The sequence below is a fragment of the Phaethon aethereus genome (genome assembly GCF_964289735.1).
Source record: "Phaethon aethereus genome assembly, chromosome: W".
NCBI classification, from domain to species: Eukaryota; Metazoa; Chordata; class Aves; order Phaethontiformes; family Phaethontidae; genus Phaethon; species Phaethon aethereus.
In genome coordinates, this window is record NC_138581.1 from 37,709,896 (window position 1) to 37,733,368 (window position 23,473).

The 23,473-nt window shown below is 41.4% G+C and overlaps 1 protein-coding gene across 1 annotated transcript in view; it reads right to left on the reverse strand.

The window, feature by feature from the left end:
• Nucleotides 1–650: 650 nt before the first annotated feature.
• Nucleotides 651–23,473, reverse strand: part of LOC309415180 (E3 ubiquitin-protein ligase UHRF2-like) — a gene marked incomplete at both ends in the record, with an annotated part of 157,369 nt that continues 134,546 nt past the window's right edge. The window contains 7 exons of the mRNA XM_082012621.1: nucleotides 651–797; nucleotides 2,439–2,537; nucleotides 4,749–4,909; nucleotides 5,292–5,415; nucleotides 6,238–6,375; nucleotides 11,661–11,823; nucleotides 14,886–14,992. Coding sequence (XP_081868747.1) covers nucleotides 651–797; nucleotides 2,439–2,537; nucleotides 4,749–4,909; nucleotides 5,292–5,415; nucleotides 6,238–6,375; nucleotides 11,661–11,823; nucleotides 14,886–14,992 — 939 coding nt within the window. The remainder of the gene's footprint in view (nucleotides 798–2,438; nucleotides 2,538–4,748; nucleotides 4,910–5,291; nucleotides 5,416–6,237; nucleotides 6,376–11,660; nucleotides 11,824–14,885; nucleotides 14,993–23,473) is intronic.

Genomic DNA, 23,473 nt, shown 5'->3' on the forward strand with positions numbered 1-23,473 from the left:
AGTAGTCAGCTTGCATAAGATACAAGAAAAAGCACAGTGAAGCTCACAAAAACTAAAAGTCAGCCGGTTCTTGCAAAAAAAATACACTATAATGGAACAAAGACAAAAAAAGGATTATGCACACCACAGATTTTCCTGTTCTTTAATCCAGCTGACTTAAGTGCTGTTTGTTTTTTGTTGTGTTATTTTGGGTATTTGGGTTTTTTGGCTTTTTTTGTTGGATCAAACCACATAGACTAGACACAAGTAAAATTAATAAAGCAGTGGGTAGCTAAAACTTTATGAACTATTTTTCCTCCCCACAATTTGTTTTCCTCTACCTGAGGTAGTTACAAAAAACAAATCATAACTTAAGCACCAGCTAGGACTCACCACTGAGACCTAAAGCTTCTGGTTTGGGGTTTTTTTCCTCCCTTTAAAAATTATTTGTCAGCTCACCAAAACTACCTTTGATGTTAAAGACAGCAGAGATTTAGAGTTCTCACTACATGAAGAAAGATGGTGATGAGGAGGAAGAGGATTAGCTGCTTCAAAATGTGACAATAGATTCACTTCCATCAAGCTGGCTGGTTCACTGTTGACTTTTAGATGTTTATTCTCCTTTACTGTCTATAAAGTCAATGGGAGAAGTAAGAAAGGATTTGAACATATCATCGTCCTTTACTGTAACCAGGGAAGAACTGATCAAGTAGTGTCTGCAATATCTTGTTAGGAACCATGGTGTAGCTCTTTCCGAGGTCATAGCGGCAGGCAGGACAGGTAAAGACTTCAGCTCGGAAAGAGCGCTGTAAACAGCTCTAGGGCATACAAAGACAAAGAAGTAAAAGTGTTACAGCTTTTGCTTTACATTGAAAATTTAGCTAGCAAAAATTAAGCAATTACTAGGAATCAAAGATGCAGTTTCCCGCATTTCCAGAAATGACAAATTCTTACTGAGTTCTCTTGCCATGTTTCTGCCTTTAAAACTGAAATTATGTACTGGGTCTGTCTGGGATAGAGTTAATTTTCTTCATAGCAGCCTGTATGGTGCTGTGTTTTAGATCTGTGACTAAACCAGTGATGATAATACACCAATGTTTTAGCTGTTGCTGAACAGTGCTTGCACAGCATCAAGGCTTTCTCTGTTTCTCATTCTGCCTTCCCAGCAAGTAGGCCAGGGATGTGCAAGAGGTTGGGAGGGGACACAGCTGGGACAGCTGACCCAAACTGACCAAAGGGATATTCCATGCCATATAATGTCACGATCAGCAATAAAAACTGGGGGGTGGTCTTTCCAAAGTAGCCACTTCTTGGAGACTGGCTGGGCATTGGTCTACTTGTGGGAGGTGGTGAGCGAATGGCTTTGCATCACTTTTTTTTTCCTTTTCTTTTTTTCTCTTCACTTATTAAACTGTCTTTATCTCAACCCATGAGTTTTTCCCACTGTGGGGAGGATTGAGCAAGTGGCTGGTGGGTGCTTATTTGCTGGCTAGGGTCAACCCATCACAAAGGACTTAACCAAATAAATCTTCTTTTGATTAGGAGGCAAAGAATTGAGTTTGTCAGGAATTAAAAGTGTTGCTACTAAGATACTTAATTTTCCCTAATGCGTTCCTGTGGACCAGTCTGCAGTTTATTTCTAGCATTTCTGTTAGAGTGCTGTAAGTATGCCAGAGTTTCATTTCAAGATGTAGCTGATCATACAGGTTTATAGCATTTTATCTAACAATCCATAGCTACTTTATCTTTATGACAAGACTTAGTGTATAAGCCTCAAAGGCATGAGTAGAATAAAAGAGGTTTCAGACTACAGTATCTAAAAGATGATTATTAATGTTGCCGCCTTTTTTTTTTTTGTTTTCCCAGACTGCAGATAGTCCAAGCATATAAGTTAAATATGAAAGTTTTATGAGGGCCAATCTTTGCCCAAACACCATGACTGTCTGTCAGTCTATACCTTAAAACAGTAATTGGATGTTATTGATAGATTCAGATTCTATGCTTTGAAGTTGTTGCCATTAAACATTCGCCATGTTTTTTCCACCGTTCTATATATTAACCCTCTCATAATACTTTATCTCTATGTAACAAGCAACTCTTTGAAGGAGCAATCTTGCTCTATTCTCATTCCTTAACTACATAAAATTAACTTAATCTTATTGTACCAACATCTAGCTCCTGGAACAAACCTATCCCTAGCATAGCTCCACTAATTACAAAGGAGTGATAAACTCGATACATCATGTCTATAAGAAATTATACTAAATACATTTCCACTAATTTTTACATAAAATTAAGATTGATTATATGGCAGCTACACAACTGGAAGCAAGCACATTACATTTCTTGCTCAGACTGCTAGGCAATAATTATTGTCTTCCTAAAATCTATGTTGGTTTTGGTGATCGGTGTCTCAGGGCCAAGAACGCAGCCCAGAGCAATACAGGGATTATTCTTACTTTACAGACGTTGTGGAGGCACTCTGTTGTCACTGGCTGGTAAACCAGCTCCTGACAGCAGACACACATAAAAGATTGTTCCAGTTTCTTCAGGAAATTCTAGTATAGGGCAAAAGAAGAGAAAAGTAGAACTATTAGAGGCACATTCACAAATATGCAAACAAAAAAGAGCATTTTTATTTAAAATTATTAAAGCGTTTTTAAAAACTAATTTGCCTAACTACTGTAATTGTTACCTATATTTAAATTATAAAATGTCAGCCAAATTCACAGACCTAAATTGAGTAAAAAATTTGGCCTTTGGTAAATGCAGAGATACATTCATGAGATACTAGTTTAACATCCTTGTTACTCTTCCCAAACTCACAGTTAGCATGGTCTAATAATGTTACACAACTGCTAGGAGTTGTTAAATCCAATATTCAGTGTGATAGGACAGCTTGACATTGCAAAGACTGCTTACCCTGAAACGTTTCTAGTGCTATCTTCAGGTCTCAGTTCCTTTCAAAGCCTACCACCATTACTCCTGTATTCATGGGCATTTACATAAAGACATTCCCACGTCCTCTGCTATTACTTCTACCTATCTTCTGCTCATTCCATGTATTATTATTGTTCACAGCTTCTTGTTCATTCTTATTTCCTCAGAAGTGAACCTCTATTGTATTCAATGCAAAGTATGCATCTAATAAATTATATTTATTACATCAAAAGCTTTTTGAAGGCTCATCTTCTATCCTTCACATTCATGAGAAGTAGTGTGGCTAACAAAGTATTTAGAAAGCAAGTCCATAAACAATTAATTTCCCTGCTTTTCCAGAAGTCAGAGAACTAAGGTTTTGAAGGTTATTTGGTTATACATTATTATAATTAAAAACAAAACAGGGGGCCCATCAAGCCTGATTCTTAGCACAAGTCAGAGAATTTGGAAGCTAATATCTATATTTAGTGATCATCACTAGAATTTTGCACATCCATGATGGATAAGTGATTGCTGCTGCTCTGCAAAGGGAAAGCAAAGTACTGTATACCTCCCTCACTAAGAAATTCACCTCTGCACCTGCTGGAGGTGTTTAATTGGTTTTTTGAGTCCTCACTCTGAAATACTCTGCAATAGGTAGAAGAATCTTCCTGTTTTTCAGTCTTCTCAGAGCAACTCTGAAGAATGTGGGATAAATTTTGTGGCATAGATTTTACACGTACAAGCATGCTTACAGAGACCTTATTCTCTGGTATTTCAGTAGTCTCAAGCATACTCACTCAAGTATAGAAGTGTAAAAAACAGATCTAAAGTTACTCAAAATACAGTTCTTTTCAATAATTTTAATAATATCAGATTCATCTCAACCCAAAACTTATAGTTAAAGTGGAAAGGTTGTTTCAAGTATTAAGATTTAGATGGTAGTTGTGTGATTCCCATTGAAATGGCTATCACCAAGGGCAATCAAAATTATGGGCAGGAATCTATAGGAAAAGAACTTTCTAGTAACTGGATTTCTCTTAAGATACTGTTTTCTGTTGCTTTAGGAACACATATTTACTGTATTTTGTCACATAACTAAGAGTTGAAAGTCTAATTATTTACAAACATTGGACAACCTACAGATAAACAACTTATAACTTTACAGTATTAGCTCCTATACAAGTGCAGTAGCATTATAGCAATAGTAGTACTGTAAGTGGAAGAACAAGGAGTTACCGGATGCTTTTTCTGTCAAAGAAGAAAAGTAAATAGCCCTGGCAATTACCAAATAAAGTGATTTTGTACATTCATTTTTAGGCATCCATTCTCCATCTAATATTTTGTTCTTTCACTGACTTGATGTTGACCTTTACCATCCTGATATCTTGATTTCTTTTTCTTCTGCAAAACAGCTAAAATAACTATGAATTGGAACATCAGTAAAGCTAATTAATGTTCAAGGACATAATATTTTGGAGGATATTCCATCAGAGACTAATAAAAAAAAAATCCACAAGTGTCTTCAAACTTGAACTATCCTTGCTATTTTCTTGAAAGCTGGGGAAATATTTCCTCTTTTTTAATTAAGGTTCTCTCTATAGTGAGTGGAATAATCTGCTAAACTTGAGTTTAAAACATTTTTATTTGGTATCTAATTCTCAATATGACGGTATTTTTTCTATCTCCTTAAGTGAATGAAATTACATGCCCTATCAACTGTTTCTAAACAGATAGTATGTATTCAGCAATTTTAAGCAAGTGAATCAGGTTTTAACAAAGCCTCATTTCTCCTAACTCTATATAAAGAAAGGTTAAAAATGAATAATTTAAGCAAGCTGCAAGCATACTGGTCCTTCCTTAAGAGAAGCAAGTACTTCATCCCACAATTTCTGGTTCATACAGTCTTCTTTAATCAGCCACTGCTGTTGCTGGGTCAGTTGGAAAGACTCTCCTTTCCCTCCATCTCCCATTCTCATGGCTTTGGATGTATTTTTAGTCTCCTCTATACCTGTTTAAAATTATGACAAGATACAGTGACAGTGGTAGTCTGAACTATTATAAAGGGAAGACAAAATTATTTCTAGAAAGCTAAAACACGAATCACATCTATGTAATGATGCAATAAAGCTCCAATTCAAATTGCCTAGCTTTATTTTGAACTATAGATCATAACTACATAGAAGAGTGTTCATTTTTCTATGAAGTTTAAGAAAAAGAAACCTTACAAGTATGGAACAGCACCATAAGATCCCCAGCTTCCCATTTTATTACTGAGCACTTAACACTTTACATTTGGATTCCAAACGACTTCCAACTTCCTGGTAGTTTTCATACTGTTGGCTTATATATAACTTGACAGAGCTCTAACACTAAGAAGTAAAAAGAAATACCGTCATCAATTGTCCTTTTCTGGTTTCCGTTACTCTGTCTGGTTGGCTTCTGTTTCACAGTTTGCTTCTTAACCTTATCCTTTTTCTCTTTACTAGCCATGGCTTCCAAATAACCTTCTGGATACTAAAAAAACCCCGAAAAACAGTTTTAAAACAAAATCCACTGGCATCTGGGAATTCCCAAATACTGACAAATCTATTTTCTAAAAGAATGTAAACCCCTATGACTACATATTGAAATAATATAAAAATATTTTTTAAACCCTATATAAACAGGAAAGCTTTTAAAATAATATATATTTAGAAAACTGTAGTTGTCAAAGGATCTGATCTAGAATAGATTTTTATTAAAAGGCACCTTATATCCATATCTACAACTCCAACTACACAAATCGGAAAGCTAAAGTTGAAGATGATGTCATGTAGTAAAACAATCCATCCAAAGGAAATTATTGGTTTGCTGAGGAAAAAAAATACTACCTTGATTCTTCCTATCTGCCACAAATTTCACAGTGCCAAAGTCCCTGCCTGAAATATGTTATCTATAATAGTTCCTCAATCATAGGTTACAATTAGAGAAAAATACATAAAAACCTATATATTTTTTAAATTCTAAGAAGAGAGTCAACTATTACAAGAGTTACTTTTATAAATCTTATCCAGCATAAGGATCACAAAACTGTATTCAAAGCAATAATTTTCTGATCCATATATACAGAGTAATTTCCTGTTAAGGCAGAAAGCTTTATCCACAATTCTTTCTGCTTTGCCAATATCATAGTTTTTCAAATTACAGATGATCTAAAATATTGTTATATTAGACCCTGCCTCATTGTAGTATATGAAAAATGGGGCTTAAATTTATTTCACATTCCTAGTTTTAAAATTTAAGAGTCCATTTACTTGAACAGAAAATCAGAGCAACTTTGTGAACACTGATTCTGACCTGTACACTCAGACCCAGTTTCTTTGACCGTTCCATCCCTTCTGAAGTCCAAGGTGCAGGTTCAATATCATCTCTCCTCAGAAGATAGCGCCAAACTAAGAACCCACATTTCCCAATTTCTGGCCAATATTTTACCACCTAAGAATAAATAACAACAGGTTTATGTTTTTGCTATCAATCACAGTAGATCGATCCTCAAATCTAATTTAAGAACTTCTACCCAAAAGTTCAACAGATATTCTGCTAGTCATTATTTTACCACAAGTCAAACACATGCAGATAGTCATACTTTATTGGTTTAAGGCAAAGAGGAAATTTGAATTATGTGTTACTATTTTAAAGTATCTCTTCTCTCAGTTGTTTTAAAAGATGCACATCTTTATTTCAGATACTGAGAAGACATTAAGTGTATGAAAAGCCAGAAAAGGAGCTGGAAGGGGTGAAGAAATCAATTGATTTCCAGAGATGAATATGACTCAATGAGCACACACAAAAATAGCTTACGGATTCAACTTAATATGTCCTATTATGGACTGTGTTCTACTATCACTGCTCCGAATAGAATAATAGGATCATAGAACAGCCCAGGTGGGAAGGGTCCTCGCAAGATCATCTGGTCCAACCTTTTGTGGGAAAGGGAGCCTAGATGAGATTATCTAGCACCCTGTCCAATTACATCTTGAAAATCTCCAGTGATGGGGACTCTGCCACATGCCACATCCCTGGGGAGGTTGTTCCAGTGAATGATTGTTCTCACTGTAAAATATTTCATTCTTATGTCTCTCCCAGTGCAACTTGTACCTGTTGCACCTTGTCTTTTCCATGTGGCTCCTTGTGAAGAGAGTACAGCCTGACAAGCGCCAAGTGATGTGATCAAGTCTCTATCTCTGTGGGTAATGCCCCTGCGGATGCAGCCCAGGATCTGATTTGCCTTTGTTGCTGCAGCAACGCATTGCTGACTCATGTTCAGCTTGTTGTCCACCAGGACCCCCAGGTCCCTTTCAGCAAGCCTGGTCCCCAGCTACACAGATCCTAGCCTATACTGGCCTCTTTGGTTATTCTGACCCAGGTAAGGGATTTTGCACATGTCTTTGTTAAACTTCATACTGTTTTTGCTAGCCCACTCTTCCCGCATGTCCAGGTCTCTCTGTAAGATGTCTGTCCCTTCTGATGTGTTCACCTCACCATCCAGTTTACTGTCATCAGCAAACTTGGTGAGGGTGCTTTCAATCCCATCATCCAGATCATTTATGAAGATGTTTGTATTGGGCCTGGCTAGGATAGAGTTAACTTTCCCCATAGCAGTCTTCAGAGTGTTGTGCTTTGTATTTTTAGCTAGAAAGGTGTTGATAACACACCAATGTTTTGGCTACTGCTGAGCAGCGCTCCCACAGCATCATGGCTGTCTCTCCAACCCCCTGACCCCAAAGGCCAGTAGGCAAGAGGCTGGGAGGGGTCATAGACAGGACAGCTGACCCAAACTTGGGTCCTGCTTGACCAACCTGATCTCCTTCTATGACCAGGTGACCCGCCTGGTGGATGAGGGAAAGACTGTGGATGTTGTCTACCTGGACTTTAGTAAAGCCTTTGACAGCGTCTCCCACAGCATTCTCCTAGAGAAACTGGCGGCTCGTGCCTTAGACAGGTTTACTCTTCACTGGGTGAGGAACTAGCTGGATGGCCGAGCCCAGAGAGTTGTGGTGAACGATGTTAAATCCGGTTGGCGGCCGGTCACAAGCGGTGTTCCCCAGGGCTCGGTTCTGGGGCCGGTCTTGTTCAATATCTTTATTGATGATCTGGATGAGGGAATCGAGTGCTCCCTCAGTAAGTTTGCAGATGACACCAAGTTGGGTGGGAGTGTTAATCCGCTGGAGGGTAGGAGGGCTCTGCAGAGGGATCTGGACAGGCTGGATCGATGGGCAGAGGCCAACTGTATGAGGTTTAATAAGGCCAAGTGCAGGGTCCTGCACTTTGGCCACAACAACCCCAATGCAACGCTACAGGCTTGGGGAAGAGTGGCTGGAGAGCAGCCCGGCGGAAAGGGACCTGGGGGTGCTGGTTGACAGCCGGCTGAACATGAGCCGGCAGTGTGCCCAGGTGGCCAAGAAGGCCAACAGCGTCCTGGCCTGTATCAGGAATAGTGTGGCCAGCAGGAGTAGGGAAGTGATTGTGCCCCTGTACTCGGCACTGGTGAGGCCGCACCTTGAATACTGTGTTCAGTTTTGGGCCCCTCACTACAAGAAGGATGTTGAGGTGCTGGAGCGTGTCCAGAGAAGGGCAACGAAGATGGTGAGGGGTCTGGAGCACAAGTCTTATGAGGAGCGGCTGTGGGAACTGGGGTTGTTTAGTCTGGAGAAGAGGAGGCTGAGAGGAGACCTTATCGCTCTCTACAACTACCTGAAAGGGGGTTGTGGCGACGAGGGTGTTGGCCTCTTCTCCCAAGTAACTAGTGATAGGGCAAGAGGAAATGGCCTCAAGTTGCGCCAGGGGAGGTTTAGATTGGATATTAGGAAAAATTTCTTCACTGAGAGAGTAGTCAGGCATTGGAACAGGCTGCCCAGGGAGGTGGTGGAGTCGCCATCTCTGGAAGTGTTCAAAAAACGTGTGGATGTGGCACTTCAGGACATGGTTTAGGGGACATGGTGGCGCTGGATTAATGGTTGGACTTGATGGTCTTGAAGGTCCTTTCCAACCTAGTGATTCTGTGATTCTGTGAAACAGACCAAAGGGATATTCCATACCACGTGACATCATGCTCAGCAATAAAAGCTAAGAGAAAGGAGGAGGAGCAGGGGGCATTTGTTATTAAGGTTTTTCTCTTCCTAAGCATCCGCTATGCGTACTGAGGCCCTTATTCCCAGTAAGTGGCTGGGCACTGGCCTGCTGATGGGAAGTAGAGAATAATTTTTTTTGTTTTCCTTTGCTTCCATGCATGGCTTTTTCTTTTCTTTATTGAACTGCCTTTATCTGGACCCATGAGTTTTTCATCTTATTTTCTCCCCCATTTCGCTTAGGAAGGGGAGCGATAGAGCAGCTTGGTGGGCACCTGGCATCCAGCCAAGGTCAACCCACCACAGTCCTTTGTGGCACCCAGTGTGAGGCTTGAGACAACAGCAGTTTTGAATTGAGCGTGCTATAGCTATAGTAGTTATTAAGTGGGAAGCTTCTATGCAGGTCACTGAGTTTGCTGGCTGCACTGCTTATCTCTTTATTTTGCTGAGCTTGGGAACATGTTAATACAAACAGTGGCTATGCGCTTTGCCCTGGCATTGATGCCCTTACTGTGCTGGGGGAGCTATCTTGTGGAGAAGATGAGGGAATACACCTCCCTCTTCCTATCCAGGATTGATGCGGGTGGTTTTATTGCGCAGTCTCCCGAGGTCCTTGTTCACCCTTACACCACAGTGTTGAACAGTGTGGGGCCCAGTATCAATCCCTGGGGAACCCCACTTGTGAGAGGATGCCAGCATGAGTAAAAGCCGTTGATCACCATCCTCTGAGGGTGGCCTGTTAGTCAATTTCCTACCCACCTTGCAGTCCACCCATCCAATCTGTATCTTGCCAGTTTGTCCAGGAGAAGGCTGTGGGAAATAGTGTCAAACGCTTTGCTGAAGTCCAGGTAAACAACATCCACTGCTCTCCCCGTGTTGACCTAAGATGTTATTTTGTTGTAGAAGGTGCTCAGGTTAGTCTGGCAAGATTTGCCTTTGGTAAATCTGTGTTGGCTTTTCCCAATCATTAGGTTTGTGATAGTTTCTAGGAGGACTCGTTCCATTACTTTCCAGGGATTGAAGCAAGACTAATAAGCCTGTAGTTTCATGGGTCCTCTTTTGGGCCCTTCTTGTAGATGAGTATGACATTTGCCCTCTTCCAGTCATCAGGGACATCCCCCTATCTCCATGACTTTTCAAAGATTATAGACAGTGGCCTTGCAACAATGTCAACCACTTCTCCTAATACCCTGGGGTGGATTCTGTCCAGGCCCATAGATTTATGTGGGTTGAGCCCTTGCAAGAGGCCACAGACCAGCCCTTCCTCCACTACTGGTGGGTCAACACATGCATTGTCGTAGCTACTTGATCTTGTGACCAGTAAAGACAGAGGCAAAGAAGGTATTGAGGACCTCTGCCTTGTCAGCGTTATTAGTAACTAGTTTCCCTGCCCTGTTTAGCAATGGGCCCATGTCTTCCCTGTGCTCTGCTTACTGCTCATGTACCTGAAGAACCCTTTCTTGTTGTTCTCGACATCTCTGGCCAGTTTCAGTTCTAGCTGAGCCTTAGCCTTCCTGACTGCATCTCTGCATGCCCTAGCAAGGTTCTTGTAGTCCTCAATGGCTATTTGGCTGCCTTTCCATAGCTGGCATGCTTCTTTTTTGCCTTTAAGCACACCCATAAGGTCATTGTTAAGCCAGGGTGGACTCTTGTTCTGCCTTCTTCCTTTCCCTTTGTATGGGATGGACTGTTCTTGTGCTTCCAGGAGGCTGTTCTTGAATAATCCCCAGCACTCACAAGCTCCTTTGCCCTCCATGGATGCTTCCCATGGATGCTTCCCATGGAATCCCTCGCATCTGGGCTCTGAGTGGGGAGTGATATCCTGTTGCCACGAGTCACCAGAGACCATGGTGCCTCTCTCTCCAAGGTGTTGTTTGTTTGCTGTTGATGCTCTTTGTCTGGTAGTCCTTGGAGATCAGTGCTTAGTATTTCTTCTTGCAAAGTCTCAAATATACTCTGTTTCTTGTTCCCCCTCCCTAATACAGCATAGCCTGCTGACTTCCTCCTGCAGCTCCTCCACCTGCTGCCTGAAGTGACTCCACCAGAGCACATCTTGCACAGGTGGAGCTTGCACCTTCCTCCACCCAGGAGGCAGGGGTGCAGGCTTTCCAGCCTTCCACCTGGACAGCAGTTTCCCTGTCTGGGTGGCTGCCTCCACTTGTCCCAGGCTAGCCTGGCTAGGTAGCTGATACCTGTCTGCGGCAGAGCACAGCCCTTGCCTGTTCTCTACCACTATGCTTCTGACAATCTCAAAGCACTGCCTAATAAGCCCTTCTAATTCCCTAGAGACCTTAAGCTGCTGGGTAGACTTGCACAGCCACCAGCTAGCTGGGGTGACCATCCGGGCTGCAGCTTAAGCCTGTGGGTGAGCAGAGCAGGAAGCGGCCTGATAACTGGAAGAGTGCGCCACCCTTCCTGCACGTACATCTGCATGAACTGCCGCGTAATCTGTCAATGCCACAGTTGGAATGGAATGGAATACTTATATTTCATTTCACTACAGAACAAGGTAGGCTAAACCGTCCTCATGGTAAAAAATGAATTATTCCTTCAAAAGCAATAATGAAGAGTTTTCTATGTAACACAAAAATCTCTTAAAAAACATGTCTTAAGAAAAATGTAATGCTATATATACAGTAAAAATCATAATACCTTGTAAATGCCATCATATCTGTTGCCTTCCTCTGGGGCATATTTGCTGATCCGTCGTCCTTTTGAACTGCGCACTACTCGGACTGGCTTACCAGCTCTCCAGTTCTTAGACTCTGCTCCGTTTTTATCATCCAGTGGGGCATCACAGTTAAGGGCCAATGCCCTGAAAATCACATTAAATATCTTCATAAAATAGATTGCTTCATATGACATACTACTGAGAATCAGTGTGACAACATCAAATTTGTTTGCCTTATCCAATTATGTTTACTAAGCAGAAGAAGAATTTGCAGTGAATTCTTCAGTAGACTGCAATTCTGATGGAAGCACTGAGGTCAACTCTACCATGTGTGAGAATAGGAATGCAATATATTTAGTTCCAAATGTTCACGATGAAAACTCGGCTAATATAGTTAAATAAAAGAAACCAATCCCTTCAGGTTTAATATTTTTTCATTTTTAAAAATAATTATTTCTCAAGTAACATGGAAGGATTTTAAAAAGTTGTAACAATGGCAAATTATCTCTCTGACTATTCCACATTACTGCATATTTTTAGGCTTTTAAAGTGTGCATGAATTGATAAACATTACGAAAAAGTAACATATGGAAAAAAAAGTACATAGTGACTATCCAAAAATATCTGTAACAAATATTACTCTTCTTAGTCCTAAGTTTAGGAGTTAAATGCCATGAACTAATTCAGAGACAAGCAAACCATAATGTTGTTCTTTTCTATGTATTTTGATCTAGAAGAGTATAGATGGATCACCAAAGATTCAGAAAAGAATAAATATCATCAGTAAACACCACAAAAACGTTCTTCCTTGTTTACTTGCAGCATCTCCCTCATCACATATTAGCTTTAAGAATGGATGAGAATAAGAATTTACATGCATGAGGGGGGGAAAATATTTGTTTTGTCAGGAAGTGAAAATATGGATAAACCTTTATCCTTTTAAAAGGAACACAGGGGAATAAATCTCATGGAGAGAGCTGGCATATCTTAGAGGAACATTATAATAATGTAGAGGAACATTAAGCAACAGTATTTATATTGTCTAATTGCTTTAATGATTAAAAGCCATTATAAATCTGCTGCCCAAATCTATTTTTTGTCTCCCTTCTTTCCACGCTCTTGTTTCTGTGTTTCTGTTACATCTCTCTCCTCCTTTGTCAGTATCCCAGTCAGGCTTTTCTTCTTTCTTCTCTGAGTGCCAGCACAGAGCCTGAAAGAATGTCTCCCCACTCAATTTTGGTGCTTGACAGAAGCACAGCACATCCAATGTCAGATCTGGTAGAGAAAGTCCCAGTCAACCTTAGTACCCCATAGCCACTGCATGGTTAGTTGCTTCATGCAGATGGTATACATTTAGAAATGTAAGGGTACTGAGAATTCCTAGAGTTTAGGCAGGCTATTTACAGAACATAAATATATTTTAAGCAAATGTCTAATTTATTTTTTCAAACCCTTTTTTTCAGTCAATTGTTTTTTCCTACAATTTGGAAAAAAAATAGGCCAACTTTTATCAGGGACATCAAAACAGACAACCTAAAGGCAAAGCAATACAAATTCCTTGTTCTTCAAAGTATGAAGGCACTAAAGGCTATCAAAAATATGTAAGATTTCTTTTAGTATGGGCAAATGAACATACTTTCTTCATTCCTGACATTCATAAATTGTTAAACCATTTAAGATGAAACTCTATAAGAGCAATCTGAGGCAAATACCCAGCACAGAAATTTTCAGCTTAAGAGGTTTAAGTTTGGCAAACTTCTAATCAACTGAAAACCAAGTCTTCACATAAGAAGTTGTATTGGGTTTGTGTGGCAAGGCTTTGGTAGCATTGGGGGCTGCAGGGGTGGCTTCTGTGAGAAGCTGCTGGAAGCTTCCCCTATGTCTGATAGAGCCAATGCCAGCTGGCTCCAAGATGGACCCACTGCTGGCCAAGGCCAAGCAAATCAGCGATGGTGGTAGCGCCTCTGTGATAACATATTTAAGAAGGGGAAAAAAACCTGTGCAACGGCACCTTCAGCCAGAGAGGAGTGAGAATATGTGAGAGAAACAACTCTGCAGACACCAAGGTCAGTGAAGAAGGAGGGAAAGGAGGTGATCCAGGCGCCAGACCAGAGATGCCCCTGCAGCCCATGGTGAAAACCATGGTGAGGCAGGCTGTCCCCCTGCAGCCCATGGAGCTCCATGGTGGAGCAGATATCTACCTGCAGCCCGTGGAGTACCCCACGCTGGAGCAGGTGGATGCGCCCGCAGGAGGCTGTGACCCCGTGGGAAGCCCGCACTGGAGCAGATTTGTTGGCAGAACCTGTGGACCCGTAGAGAGAGGAGCCCATGTTGGAGCATGTTTTCTGGCAGGACTTGTGACCCCACGGGGGACCCACACTGGAGCAGTCTGTTCCTGAAGGACTGCACCCTATGGAAGTGACCCAGGCTGGAGCAGTTCATGAAGAACTGCAGCCTGTGGGAAGGACTCACATTGGAGAAGTTCGTGGAGAACTGTCTCCTGTCAGAGGGGCCCCATGCTGGAGCAGGGGAAGTGTGAGGAGTCCTCCCCCTGGGGAGGAAGGAGTGGCAGAGACAACTTGTGATGAACTGACAGCGACCCCCATTCCCCATCCTCCTGCGCCGCTTGGGGGGAGGAGGTAGAGAAAATCCGGAGTGAAGTTGAGCCTGGGAAGAAGGGAAGGGTGGGGGGAAGGTGTTTTAAGATTTGGTTTTATTTCTGATTATCCTACTCTGGTTTGATTGGTAGCAAATTAAATTAATTTTTCCCCAAGTCGAGTCTGTTTTGCCCGTGATGGTAATTGGTGAGTAATCTCTCCCTGTCCTTATCTCGACCCACAAGCTTCTTGTTATACTTTCTCTCCTCTGTTCAGCTGAGAAGGGGAGTGATTGTGTGGCTTTGGTGGGCACCTGGCGTCCAGCCAGGGTCAACCCACCACAGAAGTGTTGGACAATTTCAACTAGATACATAGTTGCCAGCTGAACCTATAATACAGCAATATATTTTAATCAGTTACAAATAATTCTTTAAATCAGCATAATGCCATATTTGACAAAATGCCTCTAAACAGCAAGAGGCACCACTGTTTACAATAGCAGAAGATGTATAAGAGTGAACAAATTTTGCAAAAATAATTTTTAAATTAAAGGAATAAAACTCAACTCTTTGGTCTGGAAATTTTTTAAATTTAGTCTGAAAAACTTACCTGTTCATGTGTGTTAATGTTTGATCAAATGAATGTTCTCCAATTCTTTTATTTCCAGAAAGATCTCTACCTCCACTCCCAGTATAAGTGAATTCATCTCCTCGGTCCTGTGTAAGAAGATTATCCTCCATTTTAGCATTCCGTATGAAAGCATCTGAACTGAAAACCTGCTCCTTCATTGGTTCTATTTACTCAAACAAGAACAATTGCCTGAGGCAAAGAAAAACATGTGCTCAGTTTTAACATCATTCTCCTTTCAGAGTAACCATGACAGCAAGAAGCTACTGGTTCAGATGCAGCATATTAATCAGAAAGTGATTATAAAAAACACACCTGCCCTAAAAATTTCTTTGATCTCTTCAAGCATTACTTTTAGTCACAAATATTTCTGATAGAGGGAATGCATTCTAGCTAGTGTTTACTCATTCTCTAACTTCACAGTTTACAAGAAAATCCCATTTGGAAAATATGTAATACATCACTCAGAGGCCTCACTGGTGCTTCTTCATGGGACTGAGCACCAAAAGCACTTTGTACTTAAGTACAAGATGAGTACTTTGCTTCAATAACACTATACTAATTTACTATCAAGTAAAAAAATTCAGGAAAAAAAATCCTGCATTTGCATAGCTTGCCCCCACCTCGATTTCAGTTGTTTTGAACTGCTAAGAGATTAGAAGGCTCATTCAGATGCAAGTTTTATGAACTGACATAATTCTGTAGTAGTCTATATTTACTAATGATGAATTATGTGAAATTGAATGAAGGTTGATTAAATGTTCCTTTAAAAAAACTTTAAAATATATACATAGCATTTAACTGAAGCCACTATTATTTTTTCTTTAACTTGTCACAAATTCACAATATTCATAAGAAATCTAAGTATTTTAGAAAAGACACAAATATATTTATAATGTCTCTCTTTTAAAATGCAAATCTTTGGCAAAGCATGAAGCACTGATATAAAATGAATGCTTAGTAAATTAGTAATTTTCATACAAAGTTTCAGAGCAAAAAACCTAAACATACTGGTATGCAGTAGTAAAATTCAGTCAATTTCTAACCACTTGTCCTGGTTTCAGCCAGGATAGAGCTGGTTTTCTTCACAGAAGCTAGTGTGAGACTGTGTTTTGGATTTGGGATGAGAAACTGTTGATAATGTGCTGATGTTTTGGGTTGTTGCTAAGCAGTCAAGGACAGTCCAGCTTCTTGTGCTGGCCTGCTAGCAAGGAGGCTGGGGGTGCACGGGGAGCTGGGAGGGGACAAAGCCAGGACAGCTGACCCAGACTGGCCAAAGAGATATTCCCTACCATGCGACGTCATGCCCAGTACATAAACTGGAGTTGGCCGGGGGGCGGAAATCGCTGCTCGGGGACGGGCTGTCGATCACTGGGTGGTGAGCAATTGCTGTATTGGGCATCACTTGTTCTTGTACATTCCTTTGTTGGTATTATCATTGTTGTTCCCTTCTCTCTTTCTGTCCTATTAAACTGTGTTTATCTCAACCCACGAGGGTTTTTTTTTCTAATTCTCTCTCCCGTCCCACTGCGGGAGGGGGAGTGAGTGAGCGGCTGCGTGGTGCTTAGTTGCTGGCTGGGGCTAAACCACGACACCACTATTAAATGTTTGACATCAGCATGGAACCAATCACAACCCACTGCAAGATTATTACATATTTTATGACTGGCAATAACAGAACAAGAGAAGTGTCATGACAGAGAAATGTTGGTTGTATAGGGCCATAAAGTAATTCCAGAAATGCTGTTTACTTTAAACTGTGTAGAAAAATCTTAATAAATTCAGCAACAGAACTACTAGAGTCTTTCTCTTTCCTTTTTGTTTAGATATAACAAAACAAAAACACTAGAAGGTAAAAAATTTGGGTTGGAAAAAATACCGAAAATAGAATATTTAAGGAAGTGATAGTAATCAGAAACTGGGAGGTGTTTTTACCTCTTTTACAGCACTGTTGAAACAAGTATTGGAATAGCATATTTAAAAGGATGTTAAAAAACCTGGAGGGAAAAAAGCAAAGAAATGAACAAGACTGGAGAAACTCAGAAGAGACAAAGGATATAGTCTGTTTAGTTTAGCAAAAAAGATTATGTACAAGTACCTTCATGAAGGTACCTTCACGAATATTGAATACAAAAATATTTTTTGTCTAACAAAAAAACATAAGAAGAAACGGATAGAGGCTTAATTCAAACAAATTCAAATGAAAGGCACATATTTACTATATCTATAATTAACCACTATAACCAATTTCTATGGGAAACAGGGAATTCTCAAACTTTTGAGGCCTTGAAAATAAAATTAGATGACTCTGGAAGATATTCTTTAGTCAAAGCTATATTTTAGCCACTGGGCTTAAAAAAAGAGATGATAGTTGTAAGGTCTAGGCATACATACTTATTTGTCCAATACCCTTTCAGTGTTCTACACGTGAATGGGCAAAATGCTATAGATTTGGGGCAAACTGGAACTCCAGAAGGAAAGTGAGGAAAAAATGGAACTCTATCTTTTTATCAGAATTACAGCTTTAAGCACTTGCACATTAGCCAATCCAATGAGGGTAGGGGATGGAGATCCATGAAGCAGCAAAGACGCAAGGGTTATTGATCTGTTAGAAACCATGGAAGTGCCTGAGAATGGTCACATGGGAATTAGGGCTTCTCCACTCAAAAAGGTGATGGGATCAATAGCACAACGGAAGTACATCTACACCAATGCATGCAGCATGGGCAGCAAACAGGAGGAGCTGGAAGCCATTGTGCAGCAGGAAAACTATGATATAGTTGCCATCACAGAAATGTGGTGGGATGACTCACACAACTGGAGTGCTGCAATGCATAGCTATAAGCTCTTCCGAAGGGATAGGCAAGGAAGGAGAGGCGGTGGGGTAGCCCTGTATGTTAGGGAGTGTTTTGATTGTCTAGAGCTTAATGATGGTGACGATAGGGTCGAGTGTTTATGAGTAAGAATCAGGGGGAAGGCCAACAAGGTAGATATCATGGTGGGAGTCTGTTATAGACCACCCAACCAGGATGAAAATACAAGTGAAATATTCTATAAGCAACTGGGAAAAGTCTCACAAATGCTAGCCCTTGTTCTTGTGGGGGCCTTCAACTTACCAGATGTCTGCTGGAAATACAATGCAGCAGAGAGGAAACAGTCTAGGAGGTTCCTGGAGTGTGTGGAAGATAACTTCCTGACACAACTGGTGAGTGAGCCAACTTGGGAAGGCGCCTCACTGGACCTGTTGTTTGCGAACAAAGAAGGACTTTGTGGGTGATGTGACAGTTGGAGGCTGTCTTGGACATAGCAATCATGAAATGATAGAGTTTTCGATTCTTGGAGAAGTAAGGAGGGGGGTCAGCAGAACTGCTACCTTGGACTTCTGGAGGGCAGACTTTGGCCTGTTTAGGAGACTGGTTGAGAGAATCCCTTGGGAGGCAGTCTTGAAGGGCAAAGGAGTCCAGGAAGTCTGGACATTCTTCAAGAAGGAAATCTTAAAGGTGCAGGAGCAGACCATACATATGTGCTGAAAGATGAGCCAGCAGGGAGGAAGACCGGCCTGGCTGAACAGAGAGCTTTGGGTGGAACTCTGGGAAAAAAAGACCTTTGGAAGAAGGGGCAGGCAACTCAGGAGGAATACAAGGATGTCGTAGGGCTATGCAGGGAGAAAATTAGAAGGGCCAAAGCCCTACTAGAACTTAATATGTCTACGGATGTAAAAGACAATTAAAAATGTTCTATAAATACATTAGCAACAAAAGGAGGGCTAAAGAGAATCTCCATCATTTATTGGATGTGGGGGGGAAACACAGTGACAAAGGATGAGGAAAAAGCAGAGGTACTTAATGTCTTTGCCTCAGTCTTTGATAGTAAGACCAGTTGTTCTTGGGGTACCCAGCCCCCTGAGCTCGAATATGGGGACGAGGAGCAGAATGAAGCCCCCATAATCCAAGGGGAAATGCTTAGCAACCTGCTACATCTCTTAGACACACACAAGTCTTTGGGGCCAGATGGGATCCACCCAAGGGTACTGAGGGACCTGGCAGAAGTGCTCACCAAGCCACTTTCCATCATTCATCAGCAGCGCTGGCTAGCCAGGGAGATCCCAGTTGATTGGAGGTTAGCAAATGTGATGTCCATTTACAATAAGGGCCAGAAGGAGGATCCAGGGAACTACAGGCCTGTCAGCCTGACCTCAGTGCTGGAGAAGGTTATGGAGCAGATCATCTTGAGTGCCATCACACGGCACGTACAGGACAACCAAGCAATCAGGCCCAGTCAGCATGGCTTTATGAAAGACAGGTCCCACTTGACTAACCTGATCTCCCTCTGTGACAGTGACCCACTTAGTGGATGATGGAAAGGCTGTGGATGTGGTTTACCTGGACTTTAGTAAAGCCTTTGACATGGTATCCCACAGCATTCTCCTGGAGAAGCTGGCTGCTCATGGCTTGGATGGTGTACTGTTTGCTGAGTAAAACACTTGATGGATAGCCAGGCCCAAAGAGTTGTGGTGAATGGAGTTAAATCCAGTTGGTGGTCGGTCCCAAGTGGTCTTCCCCAGGGCTCAGTATTGGGGTCAGTTCTGATCAATATCTTTATCAACGATCTGGACAAGGGGTTTGAGCGCACCCTCAGTAAGTTTGCAGACAACACCAAGTTGGGTGGGAGTGTTCATCTGCCTGAGGGTAGAAAGGCTCTACAGAGGGATCTGGACAGGCTGTATTAATGGGCTGAGGCCAATTGTATGAGATGCAACAAGGCTAAGTGCCAGGTCCTGCACTTGGGTCATAACAACCCCATGCAACATGATAGGTTGGGGAAGAGTGGCTGGAGAGCTGCCTGGTAGAAAAGGACCTGGGCCTGGGGGTATTGGTCAACAGCTGGCTGAACATGAGCCAGCAGTGTGCCCAGGTGGCCAAGAAGGCCAACAGCATCCTCGCTTGTATCAGAAATAATGCGGCCAGCAGGACTAAGGAAGTGATCATCCCCCTGTTCTCGGCACTGGTGAGGCTGCACCTCAAATACTGTGTTCAGTTTTGGGCCCCTCACTACAAGAAGGACATTGAGTTGCCAGAGCACATCCAAAGAAGGGCAACTAAGCTGGTGAAGGGTCTAGAGCATAAGTCTTCTGAGGAGTGGCTGAGGGAACTGGAGTTGCTTAGTCTGGAGAAAAGGAAGCTCGGGGGAGACCTTATCGCTCTCTACAACTACCTGAAAGGAGGTTGTAGCAAGGTGGGTGTTGGTCTCTTCTCCCAAGTAACTAGCAATAGGAAGAGAGGAAATGGCCTCAAGTTGCACCAGGGGAGGTTTAGACTGGATATTAGGAAAAATGTCTTCACCGAAAGGGTTGTCAAGCATTGGAACAGGCTGCCCGGGGAAGTGCTTGAGTCACCATCCCTGAAGGTATTTAAAAGATGTGTAGACGTGGTGCTTAGGGACATGGTTTAGTGGTGGACTTGGTAGTATTAGCTTAACGGTTGGACTCGATGATCTTAAGGGTCCTTATCCACCCTAAATGATTCTATGATTCTATGATTCTGTGATGATTGTTACAGATCAGTTTACCAGAGGATGGCATGTCTTAGCACTTTTCTCTATAACAGTACCCTTTACCTCATTCCTGCTCATCTTCTCAAAAGGACTTTCCTTGCCACAGTATCAGACAAAAGTAATTGTGGGGAAAGACAATACAGTTGCTGGAATAGGAAGAAAACAGTACTGATGAGCAACATAAACAGAGCCCTCATCATATTAAAGAAGAACAGGGGTGATGATTTGGAGGAGGGGGGGAAATGGAAAGGACATTGAACCTCTGATAAAAGGTCAAATAGGATATACAAGTTGAATCATAGAATCATAGAATACTTTGGGTTGGAAGGGACATTTAAAGGTCATCTAGTCCAACCCCCCTGCAATGAGCAGGGACATCTTCAACTAGATCAGGTTGCTCAGAGCCCCGTCCAACCTGACCTTGAACGTTTCCAGGGATGGGGCACCTACCACCTCTCTGGGCAACCTGTGCCAGTGTTTCACCACCCTCAGTGTGAAAAATTTCTTCCTTATATCTAGTCTAAACCTATCGTCTTGTATTGGGTTTGCGTGGCAAGACTTTGGTAGCGGTGCGGGTTGCAGGGATGGCTTCTGCAAGAAGTTGCTAGAAGCTTCCCCTGTGTCTGATAGAGCCAGTGCCAGCTGGCACCAAGACGTACCTGCTTCTGGCAAAGGCCAAGTCAATCAGCAAGAGTGGCAGTGCCTCTGTGATAACATATTTAAGAAGGGGAAAAAACCCGTCAGGCAGCATTTGCAGCCGGAGAGAGTGAGAATACGTGAGAGAAACAACTATGCAGACACCAAGGTCAGTGAAGAAGGAGGGAAAGGAGGTGATCCAGGCGCCAGACCAGAGATTCCCCTGCAGCCCATGGTGAAGACCATGGTGAGGCAGGCTGTCCCCCTGCAGCCCATGGAGGTCCACAGTGGACCATTAAGCAATGGTTCAAAGGTTTTGGATCTTCATCATAAGCTCCAGACAAATCTAGAGATCTAAATATTAATTAATGCTGTAACTGTACAATTTCAAGGAAGTAGAACACAACCATACTGACACCTTGGAACTGATTACCCAAACACAAGATTGATGTGGATACACAGACTATCCAAAATGGACAGTAGATTATTTCATAAAGCAGTTTATTAATGCCACATTCTAGGCACTAGATTTGATTAACCTGGATTAAACAAAGAATCTAAGCAACAAGTATATTAGCTTGGAGTCACATTTGAGTTACTAGAACTACCCTATAAAATAGATATATATATTTATATACCCTCAGAATCTTCTGCAAGAGTATGTGAGCGATCACAGCAGATACTATTCTCCAAGACATTCTAAACCTCAATGTTACAAGGCACCACATGATTCTATATGCAAAAGCCACTTAGTGAAGAAACAAACTTTGTCAATCTGAACAGCACTGAATTAAAATTAACATCTTAATAACACTACCTCAATCCAGCAGAAGTATGGATCTCAAAGTTTATACACAAAGAAAGTAAACATAGTTTTTGACCCCAACTCAAAAACAGTGACAACAACCAGAATATCAATTTTTCAACTCAAGGAAAAAGTAAAATATCTTCAGCCATGAATTTTGATGAATAAATGCTTCAAAAACATTTAACCATGCAGTTTGTGATCATATCTTTCACAGTAGCTCAAAATAACTAATATCTGGGTTACAACTGTTAATCCATTCTGAAAAAAATTCTTACTTTCAAATTCACAAAATAATTCTTGCTTTTTCTCAGCTAATATGCCCATTATAGTTATTAAGTATCAACAACAGGACCACCAGAAGATTTGCAGCTTTAACAAAACCAACACTAAATCTAAGAACTATAGTCAATGCATTTTAAATCAGGTGATGGAAGCAATTCAAGCAGTTGTCACTAAAATCCTAGGTTAAACATTAGATATTAGATATTAACATATAAAAATTTTGATGCATGTAAGAATATTTTACATACGAAGCTAAATTTTATTTGGCCTAATATTCATTTTTACAAAGCACAACCTTGTTCCTTTTCAATTTTGAGGCCCAATCCTGTACTGAGGCAATGTATTACCAAGCATTCCAAACCCTCAGGTGAGCAAAGTCCCTCACAAGTCTATGTTTGCAGGTTCATGAGCTTCCAAATGTGAATCATAAAAAAGACAAAACCTGAAAGTCAAACAGTGAATTCTATTTCCTGCAATATATTTTTGAAACTACTCTTACCCCAATGGTAAACGGTTCATTCAGAGCCAAAAAGACAACATTAAAGAGGTAGCATGTTGGCAGTGAGTATAAAAGGTTGAAAGAGATTATAAATATATAGTAAAATGTTCTCCAAAATGTATTTATTTCATAGAGTTATCAAATGATTTAGGTTGGAAGGGACCTCTCAAGGTCTCTAAGTCCAACCCTCACTCAAAACAGATCCAGTTAGTGCAGGTTGCTCAGGGCTTTTTCCAGTCAAGGTTTGGATATCTCCAGGGTTGGAGATCCCATAACTTCTTTGGGCCCCTGTTCCAGTGTTTGATTATCTGTATGAGGATTTTCTTTTCCTCATACCTAACTGGAATATCCCATGTTCCAACTTGTCTCCATTGCCTCTCATCTTTCCACTGTGCACCTCTAAGAGTCTGGCTCTGTTTTCGCTACATGTTCCCATTACGTAGCTGAAGACAGCTTCAGAACTGAGACCCAGTTCTCTCCATGTATGTCATGTGTTCCAACCCCCTGATCAGCTTGGTGACCTCCACTGGACTTGCTCCATTATGTCTGTCTTGTATGTCCTTGTCACAGGCATTTTTTTGTCCTGATCTCACTAAAATGAAAATGCGATGCATTTAACTTTAGAGTTATAATGACTCCAAAAGAGGAGGCACCTATCTGTTTAACATGAGAACAGTAAAAGCAATAACCAGGACAGAACTTGAAGTATATCACTTGTAAATCACTTGATATATTGGAGGGTTGTGCTGTCATTCTGAGGAATCTCAATAGACTTGAGAAATGGGCTGAGAG